Raw genomic sequence first — 18,858 nt, forward strand, 5'->3', positions numbered from 1 at the left:
CCTGCACACCATTGAACTGTGTTCTGCTCACAAGCCTGAAAACCCATGGACGGGCATTTTTCATGGATGGCGTTCCTTAGGACTCTTTCCTCAAGTTGTCGCGCATTCTTTTTGAAGTCAGCAGCCACATAGTCGTTTATGAGGACTGTCCAAGCCGACTTCCAGGAGAGCTGTCCTAGCTGTCTCTGAGCTGCAGTGAACACGGGCTTCTCTTCCTCCATGTGCTCCCCGACACTGTCACAGCTTTGATGACAGTCGTTCCGATGGGGTGAGGTGGGGTCTCAAAGGAGTTGTAACTACTTTCCCCTGATGTCTAGGGACGTCGAACACCTCTTAAAATAGTTGTTAGCCATTTGTGTTTCTTTTCCTTTTGGGGAGAAACTATTAATTTCCTTGGTCTATTTGCTTACAGTCAGTATTTTCTCCTTGCTGTTTACTTCCTGCAATTCTTTGTAATTTTTGCAATTAGCCCCATCTGAAGTAGAGTTGCTAATTTTTTTTCCTATTCCATCGGTTGTGTGCCCTGATGTTAGCTCCCTTTGCTGTGCAGAAACGTTATACTTCCTGTAGCTTCCTTCATCTGTTGATGCTTGGGACTGCTTCCTGTGTTGCTGGTAGTCTATTCAGAAGATTCTGCCCTACCCAGTGTCTTAAGGAATATTCCCTGTGTTTTCCTCTAGCAGTTTCAGCATTTCAGGTTTTTAACTCGAGGTCTTGAATCTATTTCTAATTCACTTTTGTAGAAGATTAAAGTCTCGAACTCAGTGTCACTCTTTGGCAGCTGGATACCCAGTTTTCCCAGCACCATTGGTTGACAAAGGCGGTCTTTCCCAATGGATATCCTTGCCTCCTTTGTCAAAGGCGTAACTTTGTGTTTCCACACCCGTTCTGTTCCATTGGTCTACCTGCCTGCGTTTATGCCAGTCCCAGGCGGTCTTCATCCCTACAGCCGTGTGGTGTGATTTGAGCCTGGGTACTGTAATTCCTCCAACGTTCTTACTCCTTAGGGCTGCTTTTCTCATTCATTTGGTTTTCGGTTCCACGTGAATTACTGAGATTCCTCAAAAAAGGTTAAAGACTAAAAACAGAGCCACCATATGACCTAGCTGGTTCACTCCCGAGCACATATGTCCAGAGAACTCCATAACCCACCACAGAGATATTTGCACCTCCATGTGTTTATTTTGACTTTATTTGTCACAGCAAGGAAATGGAACTGACATAGTTGTCCATCAACAGATGATTGTACGATGCCAGTCTGGTGCATATATAACACGAAATACTGTTCAACTCTAAAGAGAGACTTAATCACAAAATTCACAAGAGAATAGGTGGATTTAGACACTGTAATATTAAAAAAGATGGCCAAATCTCAGAAAAAAACTTCATGAATCCTAGTCCACTGTAGATATATGGATGGATAAACAGATGTACACATGGGTTCCATGAAGAAAGGAAAACAATAAAGAGTCAGAAGAAGAAGGGCTGAATGGCGATAGTAGATGAAGGGGTCATAAAAGAATTTATGAAGATAATTATTCCTATAGTGTTTAACTGTGCTGTAGAATTTTCAGGGTTTTTTTTTTGTGGTGGATAAGTATGTAAAAATGTAAAGTAAGATCCAATGTGAAAATGGCCGTGGTGGCACCCACCCGTAATCCCAGAATGTGGGAGGCAAAGACAAGACTATGAGTTTGAGGCCATCTTGATCTACAGAGTGAATTCCAGGCTGCTCAGGGGCCACACAGAAGAAAAGAAAACAAAACGAAACGGAAAAGAAAAGAAAGAAGAGTAACAGGAGAGAGAAATGGAGAGCCCCTCAGCTTCGGAATGGATGCTCTAATTTATTAGAGTCCATTGGTAGGTGCGAGTTGAGTCTAGCTAGTTTCACTGTGTATTTTTTTTTTTATTGTTTTTTATTTTATTTTTTTCAGGGTCTTTTAAATCCATGGTTCTCAACCTGTGGGTCACAACCCCCTTCTCAGGGGTCGCATATCAGATGTCTTGTATATCAGGCATTTATATTACGACTCATAACAGTAGCAAGATTACAGTTACTGACCACCAACAAAAATAATCCTGTGACTGGGGCCGCCACAAGATGAGCAACTGTATTAAAGGGTCCCAGCACTAGGACGGTTGAGAATCGATGTTTTAATAAAGGTTCAATTATGAAAAAATTGTTAAGCACCCAGTCTACCCAAAAGGGAGAAGAGCTCAGCCCCGCCACTCTGTGTATTGCTTCCGGCTGTGGGAGTTTATTTGTTTATCAAATGCGCCATAGAAACACACGTGACAGGGATCATATATCTGGCCATGCTACCTTCTACTATGTTTAAACAGATTCTTCAGGCTTCTAAGTCTTTTGGAGATGAGGTGTAAACTAAATGCCTCTTTGTTAAGAGTTACTTCTCAGAGCAGTGGTAAGTGGTTGCCACCAAATCCTTCATTAATAATCCCTTCCTTTTCCAGAAGGACTTGCCAACACCCATAAAGTATTCACTGGGAGAATTAAAGTCATATAAAAATAATTGGTGTTTGCTTCCTTCGAGGCATACATTTAAACGCACTGCTCTGCTCCTTGGCTGCCTCCTATGTTTAGTAACACTGGGTCAGCACACTTCCTCTCTCAAGGTTCATCTGCTGGCCAGCTCAGTTTCCCATGAGAAAGCGAACTCACCATCGTTCCAGTCTTCCGTCTTAACGCTGCCTCCGTTTATTTCACAGTGTCTTATGGGCTTGTGTTTCCCTGTAGTAAGTGACACACCATAGACCGCCACCATCACAGCCACCATCATCACCATCATCACCACCACCACCACCACCATAATCATCATCACCACCACCATCACTGCCATCCTTTTAAAATTCCTGCTGTGATGTCAGAAAGAGCGGTTGTTTGACAGTAGCATATTAGTACTTTCCCCCTAAAAGGAATATGATTTATTTTTAATACTTTGTTGATAATTTTTCCACTGGCTACCAGGTCCTGCTGTAAGCATTCCACCATCGGCCTATATACCCTGTCAATTTTGCCTAAGTGGATCTTAGAAAGTCACATTTAATCCATGCCGGCCTCATGGCTTGCTGTGTAATGTGCAGCTGGCTAGAACGGAAATGACTGACATCAGCTGGTGCTAATGCTGAAAATAATGGCTGACATTTATTGGTGGGCTTATGGTGTACTGAGCACTACGACAAATCCATTACAAGCCTCAATTTAACCCTCATCTCTCAGAAAGGAAGTGCTACATTTTCTGCATGAAAAAAGCTACACATGCCTTTTTTTCCCAGTCCTTGGGAAGCTGAGGCTGGAGGATCAAGAGTTCAAGGCCAGCCCAAGATACATATTCCATATATGTACATATATATATTTGTATATATATGCATGTGTGTGTAATACATATATACATACTTGTGTGTATGTGTGTGCATGTGTACATACAACACACAACATACATATGTACATTAATTCATATATGTGTGCTGTGCACATACATACATCCATGTGTGCTTTCCTGCATAAGGAAAGCAAGGCTGGGGTTCACGGCCTAGCCACACTGGCCTTCATGCCTTCTTTTAGAATGTTGCTTGTTCCAGTTGGTGGTTCAGCTTTCTATTCTGTGTGTATTTCCTTGTTCTACAAAACATGCTGTTGTTTAACAAGCATTCAGATCACCAAGCAGTACAGTTGCCTTGGAATGGGTCCTGGTTGTTTATTCTGTTTCCTTGTTGTGTGTGAAAGATGCAATGTTCCCTCTTCAGCAAGATTTCGTCTCTCTTCCCTTAAACTGATTGTAAGCTAGTGGCCCATCTGAACTCTTAATTTCATGATCACCTCCTAGACTCTGCCATTATTAAAAAAAAATCTGATCAAGATTCTGGCTTTTAATTGGATAGTGGAATGAACTTGGATAGGATCACTTGATGTAAGAGCAGCGATGAGGAGCACAGCTCTTCCTGTGAGGTGTCCAGCCATGGCAGAGCTATGCTTCCGCTCTTCCGGTTCTCAGAAATGACTATTGCAGAACTACTGACTCCCTCTCCTCCTCAAACGCAGCCATGTTCCGCTGGTGTGTGTGTGTGTGTGTGTGTGTGTGTGTGTGTGTGTGTGTGTGTGTGTACTGTGAGAGTGCTGGTCTCTGAAGAGTGTAGGAAAATATTTTAAATGGAAATGTCTTAGTTATGCCTTTTTCCAATTGTACATTGAATTTCCTTAGCATTTGAAAAAATAAAATGTCTATCGCAAGTGCTTTCATTTTGAACCAGAAGACACTTTGCTTATTAGTATAGAAAGATGTAGTAGAGACACAACCAGTCTCACGTGGCCTGGCAGAGGGCTCCACACGTTGATCAGGTGACGAAGGAAGTGGATATTGGCTTTCTCCCCTCCCCCACCGCTCCACAGTGACTGGGCAATCCTTCAGTGACCCATCTGGATGCTCTAATGGCCTCCCTAACATGTGTGAAAACATTGTGATTGGGGATGTTAACAAAATACCGAGCAGCTCTTTCAAAGTTTCCATGTTTATGTTCTTACTGGGCGTGTTTCTCTCCGGGTGCTGCAGGTTAAGAACTTAATGTGTTAGAAAAACAGATGTAATGCACCCAAATGTGAGAGCCCTCCTTTCCTCCGAGCAGCAGAACTCTTGGTCCCCACGCCATGAGTTTACGGGACCTTCCTGCTGCATCAGATGTGCGGATCCCTGCATCCTTCCCCCGAGCTCCTGTTTCTGAACTCATTAACAATCTATACAACTGGTCAGCCATGCTTCTACACACAGCAGGGTGCCACGGTGGACCAGTCCAGGGTAGAGATAATTTTGCCAGCCATTAATTGGGGAACTGGCTTTATGAAACCCTGTTTACAGACTGACATCTGGAGAAATTCTTAGCCTGGATCCCTTCCAGTCTGTAGGATTTATGGACTGTGCTTGGGTTTTTTTTTTGTAAGTAAGACTTCTCTTTTTTTCTCCTTTGTACACTCTGTTTACACAATCAATGGATGGAAATATCTGTGTTCCTGCAGTTCCTCAGTGCTGTCCACCAAGTAGGCCTGCGTTCTAACCTGTGGTCCAGCTACAACACTTGGACACCCAATGTTATTAAAGTTGTGGAATATCTTAATGCCAGGAGCACCCTGCTCTCTTAAATCCAGACTCTCTGACTGGAGCCCATATACCCTGAGGGACTGAGTGTTCAGCCTTTATGGGGGTTTTAAAACTTGTTGAGACACATGCTAGACCTCTTAAAATATAGTAGGCTCCCTTTTATTCACACGCTTGGTCTCCGCTGTGAGGTGTGAAATGGAAATATTTTTAAGCATTGGGTGCATGCATAGTCTTGAATGCGTTTTAAGTTCTCACTGTGTGGGGGGATCAAAGTTGGTTACTAAGCAACAGAATGGAGCTGCACGCATTCCACAGGGCTTTATAAGGGGCACGCTCACCAGTGACCTTCACGTGCCTCTCGATGGCTAACGATTATTTTCCCCATAGCTTAGGCTGGGCTATTTCCAATACGTGTGGTTTCTCCAGTGACACGAAGAAAGCAGAGTTGTAGAAGGAATTCACAGGGAACAGAGAAGTAGAAATATGGCACTGAATCGCAGACCCAAAACTGTACCGAAGGGCATTTCCTTTCTGCCTTGCTGAGTTTTAAAGCCGTATAATGGCGCCAAGTTAATGTTTCCACATTACACACAGTAGTGGGTAAAGTGAGAATGGAGGTGAGAGATTGGTGTGTGTCCTCCAGCAACAGTATTATTGGTCTGGATATGGTGGCACATGCCTGCAACCCTAGCACCTAGAAGATTGAGGCATCAAGGGTTCAAGGCTAGCCTGGGCAACATAGTGCGATCCTATCTCAAAAATAAAAAACCAAAAAGAGTAGGAACCATGTTAGATGATAGTAGCCTGCGTACCCACGTGTGGCGGGAACCCATGAAGGAGAATAACTACACGCCCAGGACACCGTCTCTAAGGCAAGCTTTGACACATCTGTGCCTATTATCCTCATTAACCTGCTCCTGGATGTGAGGCTTTCTGGAATGCAGCTTCAGTGAACACCTTTGAAAACCCAAATTCACACAGTAGTTGCTTTCCCAATTGGCCTGGGGACAGAACAAGAACATACATGCTCATGTGCACATGCATGCATGCATACATGTGTTCATGGGCCAGAAACATTCCAATAATCAGTGTTACGAGTCATGCTGTGCTCTTTTACGCAGTGCTGAGTCCCAGTTGGGGACAGACTGGGCCCAGCGGTGTGCAGTAGGGGCTGGAGGAGGAGGTCGTAGGAGTGCGTCAGAGCTCCTCTCACTTTCTCTCCAGAGCCTCCCACCACTGTTACATCCACACTTCTTTCTACCGGCTCTCTCTTCTGGCTTAAACCTTCTAACCTTCATCTATTTTAATGTTTTAATATTTTGTCATCCACCCCTTCAGAAAGTCACCTTGGTTGTTTTACGTAGACGTATATACTGTGAAAAATGAAATCCCTGGCTGATTTTCCTTTCCTTGTCTCCCTACCTATCCTCTGTCCTCCTCTCCCCTTACTACTCTGTCTCCCATTCTCCTATTTTGCTAAAATATTTCTAAATACTCAAGCTAAGCTGCTCTTCAAGCTTAAAGCAGGATACATTCATACATACTTTTCCCTCTGCCTAGAAAAATTATATTTGTTTTAATATAACTAGTAAAATGATCACAGAGAGGATTATCAGCAAAGTCTTTGTCTGAGCAGCTGTCGCCCCGTCCCGAGATCTGCAGCGGCTGTGAAGATGTGCAGTGCCGAGCTCACGGAGCTCACGGAGCTCACGGAGCCGTGGGCATGGGTGCGATCAGATGAAAACTTGGTTACAGTCTTGGGTTTTTCCTGACAAGTTCACGATTGCGACATTTGTTCTCTGTATGTTCCCCTTTTTCTTTAAGTCAAAGTTACCGTCCCCCTCCACTTCTGGGAAGTCCTTTGCAGCCTCTGCTTGTCATATCCAAGTGACAGAGCCACTCTGCTTGAGCTTGGGGTCCTCACCAAGCATAGTTAGTGTGGCATGAGCCAAAAGCATTACATAATGCCGTGGTCGGTCTTCTAAGGAAGATGAGTCCCTAGGGGCTGACAGGTCAGCAGAAACCAACATGGCGGCCACCAGAATACACTGGACACAGGGACAGTCACACACTGCGCTGAAGAGGTGGGTGAGATCTGGGTACTGCAGGATTCTGCTATGCTCTCCATACCTGGGCACAACTGAAATGCTTTTATTTGAAAATTTTCATCTACTATCTTTAGGCTGTGGTCTATCATGTTTGACTAAAACAATTGAGCGTGAAACCATGGATGGGGGTCACTGCAGAATATGAGCGCCCATGTATGAACATGTAGAAATGTGTGAACATGTAGAAAGGTGTGAACATGTAGAAAGGTGTGAACATGTAGAAAGGTGTGAACATGTAGAAAGGTGTGAACATGTAGAAAGGTGTGAACATGTAGAAAGGTGTGAACATGTAGAAAGGTGTGAACATGTAGAAAAGGAAGAGCAAGATGGAGAGGGAAAGGAGAGGAAAGAGGAATCAGGTTTTAAAGTGAATGTCCTCAGAGAGAGTCCCTGCAGGACACACTTCCTATTTAAGAGTGTGGTTCTTGATTCCCCACCCCCATGAATTATAAAACTATAAAGTTTGAATGTTAACATCAAAAAACGGACCCAAACTTTCTTAATCAAGTATATCTTAATCAAAAGAAAAGTGACCCTGAAATATATTTTCAAGCTTTCTTCTGTTTTACCTCTTAGTGGCAGTTCAGGCTGTGAAAACTGGACTCTGGTTGTCGTGCAGAGAAAGGGGCCCATAACCACGTGGGATTTGTGGTGATTATCTGCCCATTTGATTTTTTTTTAAATGCATGAAGAAGAAAGAAGAAATGATGCTCCCCTTGCACTCCAATTCAGACATCTTTAAATACACCCAGGAAGAAGCTGGCAGCCCCCCACTTTTCTCATTGTTAGAATGGATGCATAAAGGCTGATCCAGTCCTGGAAGAGGTGTCCCTTTGAAAGCCCTGATGACACTGCTATCCTCCCTGAGCTTCTCTCTTGGGGTCTCCTAAGTGAAGTTGCTAGAACTAAAAACCAAAGTTCTTTGACTCCACAAATGTATACCAAGAAAATTATTATTATTATTTAAGAAAGTAGAGCTAAGGAAAATGCTGTGCTAAAGACAGCGCTGGGGTGCCTGGCCCAGGGGTGCCACCAGTCTTCTGTGATCAGTGCCTGTCCCAGGTCCTGCTGAGTCCACTCTTAAGATGTAGACCTCCATACTGCACCTCCTGCCCTGGGCTTTGCCTCCTTCCCCTCTGTGGCCTCTCACTTCACTACCTACCCAGTTTCACCTTCGAAAGCAGATGAAACACCCAGCAGCCATGTTAATGTAGCGAGTTTACGAAAGAACTTGCCCTTAGTATTTCCACAGTCTCACCGTAAGGAAAACACTACAGACACCAGAAGGAAGGCAGATAGGCTAGAGGTAGAATCAAGTGTTAGGAGTAGGCGGACAGTGGAGGAAGACAGACAGTAGGCTGAGTGTGAATTCAATGGAGAAGCCAGTTGCCTGGATTACCACACAGCAGTATAGGTCAATAGACCTCAAACCCATCAAGGCCATCAAAACGGGAAAGCTGTTGCAGCTAAGGAGAGCCAAGAAGACAGAGCCACCAATGTCACTGGTATTTTGGACATTATATAGAACTGGAGGAACTCTTAAAGCACGGACTTTTGTCAGTGGGAACACACCAGCACTACCTCATTACCGTGAGACCACACCACACTGATGAGAGACGCGGGTAGATTACAAAGGATGTATGGGAGCTCTGTACAACCATTGTGATTGAATCTATATAGCTAAAATGATTGCAAACAGCAAAGTCTATTAGGAGAGAAGTTGGGGCTGTATATACAACAGCATGGTTTTGTGGTAGAACAATGGCAGTAACTATTGGAAACTACGGTGGTAACTATCTGTTGTTGGTGGTAACTGTCTGATGGTGGTGGTAACTGTCTGTTGGTGGTGGTAACTGTCTGTTGGTGGTGGTAACTGTCTGTTGGTGGTGGTAACTGTCTGATGGTGGTGGTAACTGTCTGTTGGTGGTGGTAACTGTCTGTTGGTGGTGGTAACTGTCTGTTGGTGGTGGTAACTGTCTGATGGTGGTGGTAACTGTCTGGTGGTGGTAACTGTCTGATGTTGTGGTGGTAACTGTTGGTGGTGGTAACTGTCTGATGGTGGTGGTAACTGTCTGATGGTGGTGGTAACTGTCTGATGGTGGTGGTAACTGTCTGTTGGAGGCAATGCTCTGAGGTAAGGCATCTATCTATCTGGCTGATAAGTGCCTGTAGGGAGCAAGCCTGGGAAGGACGGTGTGCCATTCTATTAGTCTTGTTAGGTCGGGAATGGCAAACAATTGCCTGTGGGCCAAGCCTGGGCCAATACCTGCCTTAGTAAATGAATCTCTGCTGGGACCTAGCCAACACACGTTCACGTGTACACGTGTCCTTTGTCACAACAGTAGCAGTAGAGACCAAATGGTCTGTAGATCCCGAACAGTATTTACCGTCTGGCCAAGCTCCTGGTTTAGGCTGAGTCCAAAGTGAAACATGAGGCAGGCTAGTGGGGCCACCGGGATTCTCCTGGGGCGTGATCAGATGTTTGGAGGAGATGGATGAGGGGGGACATGGAGGTGGCAGGTAGGGCATGAGTTGGGAGAGCCGCCTGGGAGGCAAAGGTTTGCAGTGTGAGCGGTGTCTTAGCTCCAGGCCTTGTCGGTCTACGTGAAACCCACCTCTCGAGCCCCCTCCTAGGTATTTTATCTTGGCTCTTAGTTCTATTATTTTGCTGTTCTAGCTGACGTGAAAATAAATCACCAGACATAAGTACAGTATGGCCGCGCTACTGTTTAAATCAACAAGCTCCGTGTCTGCTCATTTCACATCTGTTGCTTAAAACTGGCCTTCGCGATGATTATATTGCCTGTTACCAGTATCTCTGTTTATAAATATTGAGGAATGCAGACACATGTACACACATGCATGCACACACACACACACACATGCACACACACACACACACAGGCACACACACACACACACACACACACACACACACACACACACAGTCAGCCTTCATGATGATTATATTGCCTGTTACCAGTAACTATCTCTGTTTATAAATACTGGGGTTTGCAGACACATGTACACACACATGCCTATGCACATACACACACGCACACACACATGTACACACACACACACACACATGCACACACAAGCACACAGGCACAAGCACACAGTTGTCCTTGATGAAGGCTCTGTATTATGAACGTGGGCAGACAGAGGACTCTGTCTGCTGGTCCCACCCATGCCAGCCGCCCCACAGTCACCATAACACTGCTCACCTTGCAGTCTGGTTTTGGTTTTCAGTATTCTGGATAGCAGCCACGTTTGTTTCTGCTTGACCTTCTGACATAACCCCTAACCATTGTCAACTGTGTGACATTACCCTGCAGAGAAATGTGCTCATTTGTTTGCCGTTTAATTTTTTTAAATTTTTTCTAGTGCAATTGTGGTGTTGATAACAGGCATCCTCATGGTAAGAAGGAAGTCTGTCCATTTTACAATTTGCCTTTGAATATGGAAGCAGATTTGAGAATCGCTTGAACTCCCAGCAAATACAGGGGTAATTGGTTGAGATTTTTTGCTAGATTTTTCTCCTTGATTTTCTGAGCCGAAGAGTGTTTCCATGCGTGTGTTTGAGACTCACCAGTTTACAGACGCGTAGGTGATCACATACAGAATGAAGAGGGCCCTGTGAATGGCGGGGTACTTCAGAGCCTTACTCTTCTAAGGCCCTCGGTGTGATTTCTACCTTAGAACCCTTCTTTATAACTCCTCTATTCTGGTTGCATACGACTCAAAGTGCATGTGTCACTTTTGAAATTTACTATATTTAAGTTTCCAGACTGGCACAGAAATTCTCCAAAGCAATATAGTTTCGTTGTAATAGAACTCCGTGATGTGACAGCTACTTAAAACATTATTCTCTCCTGAAAATGTATCCAGATTTCTGCCTTCCCGTGCCAGAGCTCCTCAGTGAGAGCCCATCTTGTTAAAGATCTCAGTAGAAAGTGGAAGTGGATCTCCCGTCACTGCGGAGGGCACAATGGCGGCAAAACCTGGATGTCTGCATTACTGCTGGAGAGATTTTCTGAATGCTGTGGCAACTTGGAAATGGGATGCGTGCAAAGAGGGTGTGGATGAGTGGGTGATGTGGGAGAACCCTGTGCTCTTGCCAAAGAGTCACTGGCTGCAGGGGTCTAAGATAAGTAAGATTCTGGTATGTTCTGGCACTGTTATTAATGCCCCAGTTCTGTGCATCCTGTTAGTTACGATCGACCACGTCTTGTAGGTGGCACTGCTCAGGGTGGCCAGACACAGCATCTGGTTGCAGACTTTCTATTGCCCAAAACTGAGAAAAAAAAAGATGTTGAAAATGTGTAGCAGTTGACAAGGGACTTTGCAAATGCTGACTCTAATTCTTAAAAATAAGAGCTGGCATTATTTTTCCTTTCATGTTCTTGTAATTCCTTTAACACACTTTAAATTACATTTTTGAAAAAGTGTTGGTTTAAGCCAGGAGTGGTGGCTTAATTCCAGAACTTGAGAGACAGAGGCAGAGGGAGGCAAATCTTTGAGTTTGAGGCTAGCCTGGTCTACAAAGCAAATTCCAGGACAGTGAGGACTACATAGAGAAACTCTGTCTCAGAAATATAACAAAACACAACAAAAAACATTTTTAAAAGCATTGGATTGGATCGGAAACTTGAAAAGTAAGTCTTTCTGAGAAATGCTGATACATTCTCAAGCTGGGCTTCGGGCAGTATAGACTTTCTGTCTGACCTTGCAAATGACATAATCTCTCAATTTCACTTTGTAAATTAAGATTTTTCCAACAAGGTTGACAGCCCACTGCAATGTCAAGGCAGGATGCAAGAAATGTCAATTTCTTAAATAGCAATCCAATCCTGTTGTTAGTACACACCTGTTCCATCTGTCCCCCTCAGAGGCACACATGCGGGACTCAAAAGTAAGGGACTCCAGGACTCTGTGGTAGAGGCTGGCACTCCTGTTGCTCAGGCCTTCCAGTGTCCGGTGTCCTGTCCTCTAGGCCTTGGGACTTGGCCTTGGGCTGGTCACAGTCCTACCTTTCCTTTGATCTTTGTCCCACCCTTGCCCCAGTGTGGCTCTCATATCCATCACCTCATTGAGCCTGGGTATGGGAAAACCAAGGCCAAAAAGGAAAATACAGATGATGTATGATGGGGGCCCCTCTTGATTAGCCTGTGAAAGCTGAAAGTGACATAAATGGGTAGGTATTTAAGCTACTTAACCTCCCAAGACTCGAAGCTCAGCAACAGGGTGCACTGTCTCTGACGTTTTTTCTCTCGGGATGGGATGGTTGCCTGGGCTCTGAAGCTCGATGCTACCACCAGGCGTCAAGACAGGATGATGCTCTATGTCCCCAATCCGGACAGAGAACAAGTAAAGGCTCTTGTCACCAAGCCTGACAACATGGATTCAACCCTTGGGGCCCGCATGTTGGATGGAGAAGACCAAGTCATGTGACTTGTCCTCTGACCTCCACATGTTGCTTGTCCTGGCACACACACTGCACCCCACCACACATATAAAATAACTAGGTTTGTAACTCTAAAAATTATATACAGTTTCTACTGAATACTCATTGATTTTTGTACCATCATGAGCTGATGTCTTTATTTCTAAGTTTCTTATGGTTCAACCCTATTCCAAATTTCCTGGAGTTAAGAAAGTAAAAAAATGGCCTAGGGTTTAGGGGTGGAGAAAATGGCCTGAGGAAACCTTGAAAAAGAGATGGTGAGAGAAACATCAGAATTGGGCAGATTACTACTGATGGATGCAGTCAGCATCAGCGGTGTGAGAAGGAGCTCTTCTCAGTTCGGTTGTTTGACAGAATGAATTAGCACTGCACGGGTACCCAGTGCGCAGTAAGTCCACAGGACTGGGGAGCTCCAAGCCCTCTGGATTCCTTGCCAGGTCTTGGGTCAGGAATCCCCATTCCTCCTGAACCTACCGGTTTGTTGGCTCCTGTCACACAGGCTGTTTGTGTCTGGTTGACTCCAGCCAGCTGTGGGTTTCTACCCTTTCTCCTCTTGTAGGTGGGCTCTAAGCCAAGGCTATGTCAGTTGGCATCCATGGGACCCAGGCTTCACTCCATGGACGAGCTTCAGAGGGTCTGTTAGTTTGAAAGTTTTATGTCTTAATTTTCTCTTTTTATTGATTACTTTTAATATCTTAACACACACACACACACACACACACACACACACAGAGAGAGAGAGAGAGAGAGAGAGAGAGAATCTCCTAGCAAAATTCTCACCAAATAGACTCATCTGTCTTTTGCAGATTGGGTTTGAATTTGTATGGGATTTGGTCTTAGGATTCTGACTTTTTAACCAGATCCTAGGTGTTCTTTCTGGTGCTGGTGATATGGGAAGCTGGCCTCGCTTAGACCAGTGAGACCAGGAGGGTGTCTGACTTTCCGTGTTTACCTTCCTTGGCCTATTAGCTTCTCTGAGCCTGCCATTTTCCTTTTGCAAGTTACCTGGTCTGCAGGATCAGCAGCCCCACGTGGAGTCCGTATCACTATAGTTGTTTCCATGCCCCAGAAGATGGGTCTCCGTCTTGACCTCTGCATGCACACCTCTGTTAACCAAGGATGAGCAATTGCTTACCAGGGTGATTACCGTTCCTTTAGCAGCCAGACAGGAGTCCCTCATTCTCACAGAAGAGTGGCCATCCTGACTTCAAAGTTTTGAAGACTTGATTTCTATAACTTGATTTCTTGATTTCTATAACTACTTCCAGTTTCAGTTTTATAATCAAATAGGGCCCAAGGCAAGGAGGGTCAGGACTTGGTTGGGAAGTCTGGCTACATGGAGGTACAAATGGCCTGTATTGTTAGAACGGGTGACTGGTCAGGCCCTGCATGTGTCTGGTCAGAGAATGGGACGTTCTGAGGGATTGAGAGGAGCTACACTTAGTCACCGCCCATTTCAGCATCAGGAGGGCAGGGCATTGGGCACAGAGGTGAGGTTGGCTGTTCATCTATAGCCATGGACTTTCCCTTTTGTGTCCATGTAACAAATAGGCATACTAAGCTAGGACACCTAAGTCTTCAACTGCAGCCTTGCCCCATAGTGAGTGAGCCAGAAGCCAAGGGGGCAGTGACTCTCCCATGGAAACTTGTGTCTCTCATGCACACAGCACGTATGGTGGTTTCCCACCTACTGGAGGCATGGCTCTGCCATACTCCTGCAGTTTGCTTGTTTGTGTATCATTCCTCGTCCCTCTTTCTTCTGTCTTTGTCTGTCCTGGGGATGGAGAAGTCACTGATTCGTGAGTCTATAGTGGAGACTGGACTTGGCGTTTCTCTGTGGGGACAGTGGTCCTTCAATGGGGAGTAGGTGTAACCGGCGTGCCTGCTCCTCCCAGACACCGGTCTTACCAGTGTCCCAGTCCCTCATCAGAACCGTCACTCGCCATGCTTTCTCACCTAAGTTAATGGGTGTAAACAAGGAAGAAAGGCTATCCCATGGGTTTCTTCAAAAAGCCAACCAGTGCAGACACGTGTGACCTTGGCAATTTACTGAATCTCAAGAGATCTACGTTTTCCCTTCTTTAAACTGAGAATAATATCTACTTCTGGTATGATGTGCAAGGATTACCAGGTAATGCACAGGGAGCTGTAAGCTAGTATGTAGTACTAATGTGTAGTAAAAATGGCTCCAATCATTACTGAGCTTGGAAAGAGACTAAACACCCAGCCTAGTTCTCCTCACAGGCGGGGCCTTGCTGTTTGCAGAGCTGGGCCAGTTCAGCCCCACCTACTGACGGGAAATCCCAGGGTTCCCAGAGAACCTCTCATTTTGTCAACTTGGAAACTCCTTTCTCTCCTGTTTCCCTCAGTGCGGATGCAGGGGTGTGGGTGGCGAGGTGCCTTTTCCCTCAGAGCTGGATTTTGCCTCTGCCCTGTTTTCTAAAGTGATGTGAAGGCAGCTGTTCACTCTGTCTTCTCAAAATGTCATGAGCTTCATAAAACTTTTCACACATAAAACCAAAGTTAAGCATCGAGGCTTTGGACTCAGTATGTGAAAGGACTCAAAATCACACTTCATTAAGGAGAAGAAAGGCTTCGGAAAAATATGTACGGTAAACTTGCGCTAGTCCACTTCCAGGAAGCAGTAGCAAAATGGACCACGTTGCTGATGGTGTCAGGAAACTCACAAACGATTTTGAGTTTCCCGTACAAGATTTTGATGGATATGGTGAAGTGGTATATACTATCCAGGCTTTGAAAAACAGCTCATCCCCAAATCACTCGTATTGAAATGTGTCCCACAAGGTGTTTCATGGCTTTTCTGTTGCATTATGAAGTGAGGGTGTCTGTCCTAGAAGGCGTGGGACTCAGGGAGAGAATGAAGTCCAGAGAAGCCCCACCGGGGGCACGGCCATAGAAACCCGGTCGCCTTCCTCCGCACAGGAGAGGGTGTTCTTTCTCCTCTGGTGTGTACTCTGTCTGTTTCATTGTTTCCGATAGTCTGCAGGGAAGAGAATTTCTGCTGAGAGGTTGCTATGCTATGGGTATTGTATTTGATGTAGATTTTGTTCTTTCTGACCAAACTAGTGTGACCAGGAGAGTGTCTGACTTTCCGGAAATCTGAAAACCAATGTTGTTGTCGCTGCCACCAAGTTCGAATCCTGAGACGATGTCTTCAGTGTCAATAATACATCCCCCAGGACTCTCACCATAACAAAACATTTATGAGAACGTTTCTGGTTCACTCTCGAAGATCGCTGTCACATCACATATTGTCACTGCTCAGTGTACTTCTAAGCCATGGTCACTGTGTGGGAAGGCAGGTTTCCTTAGCCGCTGCTTAAACTCCTTTTGCATTTTTCGTTTAGGTGGCTGTACTCCAATCCCAGAGTCAGACCTAGAGGAAAGATCGCTAGATGACTCCACAGAGCTGTTTACCAACCACAAGCACCTCATCGCCGAGCCCCCCGTGCCTGGTAAGGGAATGCCAGAAACAGTGACCCTGGTCCCCTTCTGCCATGTTGGAGAGCATTTTGCAAAATGACTCGTTTTCTAACATCTAGGTCTTGGTAAGGGCGCTTGGGCCATCTCTCCATTTCTGTCAATATTCAAACCTGTTTCTCCTTCCCCTCTCTGTTTCTCCTTCCCAGAAGTCTCAGCCCTCCAAGGAGTTCTGGAGTAGTGCTAACTAGTCGGGAGGAAGAGGCCCTTTCTGAGGCTGACCCTGTGTGGACACTGTGCTCCCATCCCGGTACTGTGCCAAGCTCACCCCTGGAGGCGACTGCGTGAAGATGGAGTCAGGGCTGTTGGTTGCTAGGAGGGCTTGGGATGTCACAGACAGGTCAGCTGAAAGACGAGATTTGTCTTTTCTTCCCAGGAAAACGACTGCTGCCTTTAGTCACATGCGCTTATAGTCAGGATTTAGCAAGGTGACAAAGTTTGGAGACAGACTTTATAATACAGGGATCCCAATGTAAAATAATTTCATAGCCCATTTTTTCACAAGATTCTTATGTAGTAACTGTATCAAGTTTAATAAAGCATCTTATTGTCAAACAATAACTTGGACTGAATTTATAACAAGGGTTGTGCATATGATTTCTCTCTATTTTTAAAGAGGAACTGAAAAGTTTGCTTCTCTGCAGTGAGACTTGGATGTGGTTATTTAATAAGGAAGAGAAGTACTCGGGAACCGTCATCGCATTTGCTCTATTGAGCTGACATAGAAGAGGGTGATTCCTAGCGGGAAGGAACACACTAAGTGTACATAAGGAAGCTGGTACATAAGAAAGCTGGTATGTGAACATCCTCTTGCAGTCACCCTCAGAGTGATGCCTTTTACACGTCCAGGTAATAAAGGAATCCACACTTTATTATTGTTGAAATAGACATTTATACATAAGGAATTATAGATAAGGGGTCCCGGAGGCTTTACCTACTTTAGGTTCTGCCTAAGTAAGGACTCAGATGTGATTAGTTAGATTTGTTAGTTTCAGAACACCTTGTGTGATGATCTAAATATGCTTGGTCCAGGGAGTGGCACTATTAGGAGTGTGGCCTTGTTGGAGTAGGTGTGTCACTGTGCATATGGGCTTAAGACCCTCACCCTCGCTGCCTGGAAGTCAGTCTTCTAGTGGCCTTCAGATGAGATGTAGGACTCTCAGCTTCTCCTACATGCCTGCCTGGATGCTGCCATGCTCCTGCCTTGATGATAATAGACTGAACCTCTGAACCTATAAGCCAGCCCCAATTAATTAATTAATTAATTAATTAATGTTGTTCTTTATAAGACTTGACTTGGTCATGGTGTCTGTTCACAGCAATAAAACCCTAACTAGGACATCTTACTATCAAATCTAAGGGGAAAGTGAGTCACAATTTGTTGTTTTCTTAATATGTGAAGTATCGAGAAATGCAAACAAACAATGCCTTTATTTGTTGTTTATAATGTCCTTTTGTAGGAGACACAACAGAAAATGAAACAGCCTTAATTGTGTAGGGGGCAGCTTCTGGCCTGTGGTTAAGTTTCATCTAGCATAGGGACTGGAGCAAAGATACTGTAGCCTCCAGTATGTCACAGCACTCTGGTCAACTGGAACACCTTTCTGGAAAGCTCATAAAAGAGCATGTATGAGTGGGAGGAGTGTGTGTGTGTGTGTGTGTGTGTGTGTGTGTGTGTGTGTGTGTGTGGGTGTTTTATGAGCTTTTTGAATATGGGTTGCCTCTACTTGGGAAATTTTCTTCCATGATTTTATTAAAGATGAGTTCTGTATATTTTGCATGAAATACTTGTCTTACCAGTATGCCTAGGATACATAGCTTTTTCCATTTCATGGAGTTCCAGGGTTCTTGAATGTTTCATTTATGCCTTTAACAAAAATATTGACCCTGACTAAGTATTCTAATTTCTATATTCCATCTCCATACCCCGATGCTCTGTCTTCTGCATCATCCACTCTATGATAAGGCTCCACTGAAGTCTTTATTATTTAACTTTTGTTTTTCATTTCCTTCATCATTTTGGTTAGAGTTGTCTTCTGTACTACTATTTCTTTATTTTTAGTAGATTTATTCATTTTATGTTAGGTGTGAGTGGTTTGTCTCAGTGTGAGTAAGCTTGATGCCCTTGAAGGTAGATAAGGGCATCAGATCCCCTGTATGATTGTGAACCACCATGTGGGTGCTTGGACTTGAACCTGTAAAACATCTTTGTAAAGCATCTCCTGACTGCTGCACCATTTCTCCAGCCGCTGCATTTCTTTTAACTCTGTTTTCATGAATTGACTTCCTTCTTCTATTTGGGTGTCTGTGGTCTCCTGGAAAATTATTGAGGCCTTCTCTGAGTTGTTTTTACCATATTTGCAATAATTATTTTGAATTCTGTATCTAGAATTTCATCGTACCATTTTGATCAGGATCCTTAGTTATGGGGTTGGTAATTTTTTGAGACAATAACTTGTTTTGGTTTCCATATTACTTGTGTTTTGCTGGGACCTGCCCGCCTGGGGTTAGGCCATTGGTGAGATTTGCTGTTGCTTTCGCTCTATTATTCCTGGTTACTTCTCTTCTTTCAGTGGATGTATTTTCAATGTTTAGGAGAAACCAGGATATATTACAGTGTGTGGCACTGAGCACTAGGCTCTATCTCTGGTCTGCCCTGTGACCACAGAGT

General features: G+C 44.6%; 1 protein-coding gene across 1 annotated transcript in view; it reads left to right on the forward strand.

Moving 5' to 3' along the window:
* Window positions 1-16,748, forward strand: part of Bbs9 (Bardet-Biedl syndrome 9) — a 405,125-nt gene extending 388,377 nt beyond the window's left edge. Inside the window, 2 exon segments of the mRNA XM_032909494.1 lie at window positions 16,055-16,162; window positions 16,337-16,748. Coding sequence (XP_032765385.1) covers window positions 16,055-16,162; window positions 16,337-16,368 — 140 coding nt within the window. The 3' untranslated portion in view covers window positions 16,369-16,748.
* The last annotated feature ends 2,110 nt before the right edge of the window (window positions 16,749-18,858 follow it).

This window comes from Rattus rattus, chromosome 8 (genome assembly GCF_011064425.1).
Source record: "Rattus rattus isolate New Zealand chromosome 8, Rrattus_CSIRO_v1, whole genome shotgun sequence".
NCBI classification, from domain to species: Eukaryota; Metazoa; Chordata; class Mammalia; order Rodentia; family Muridae; genus Rattus; species Rattus rattus.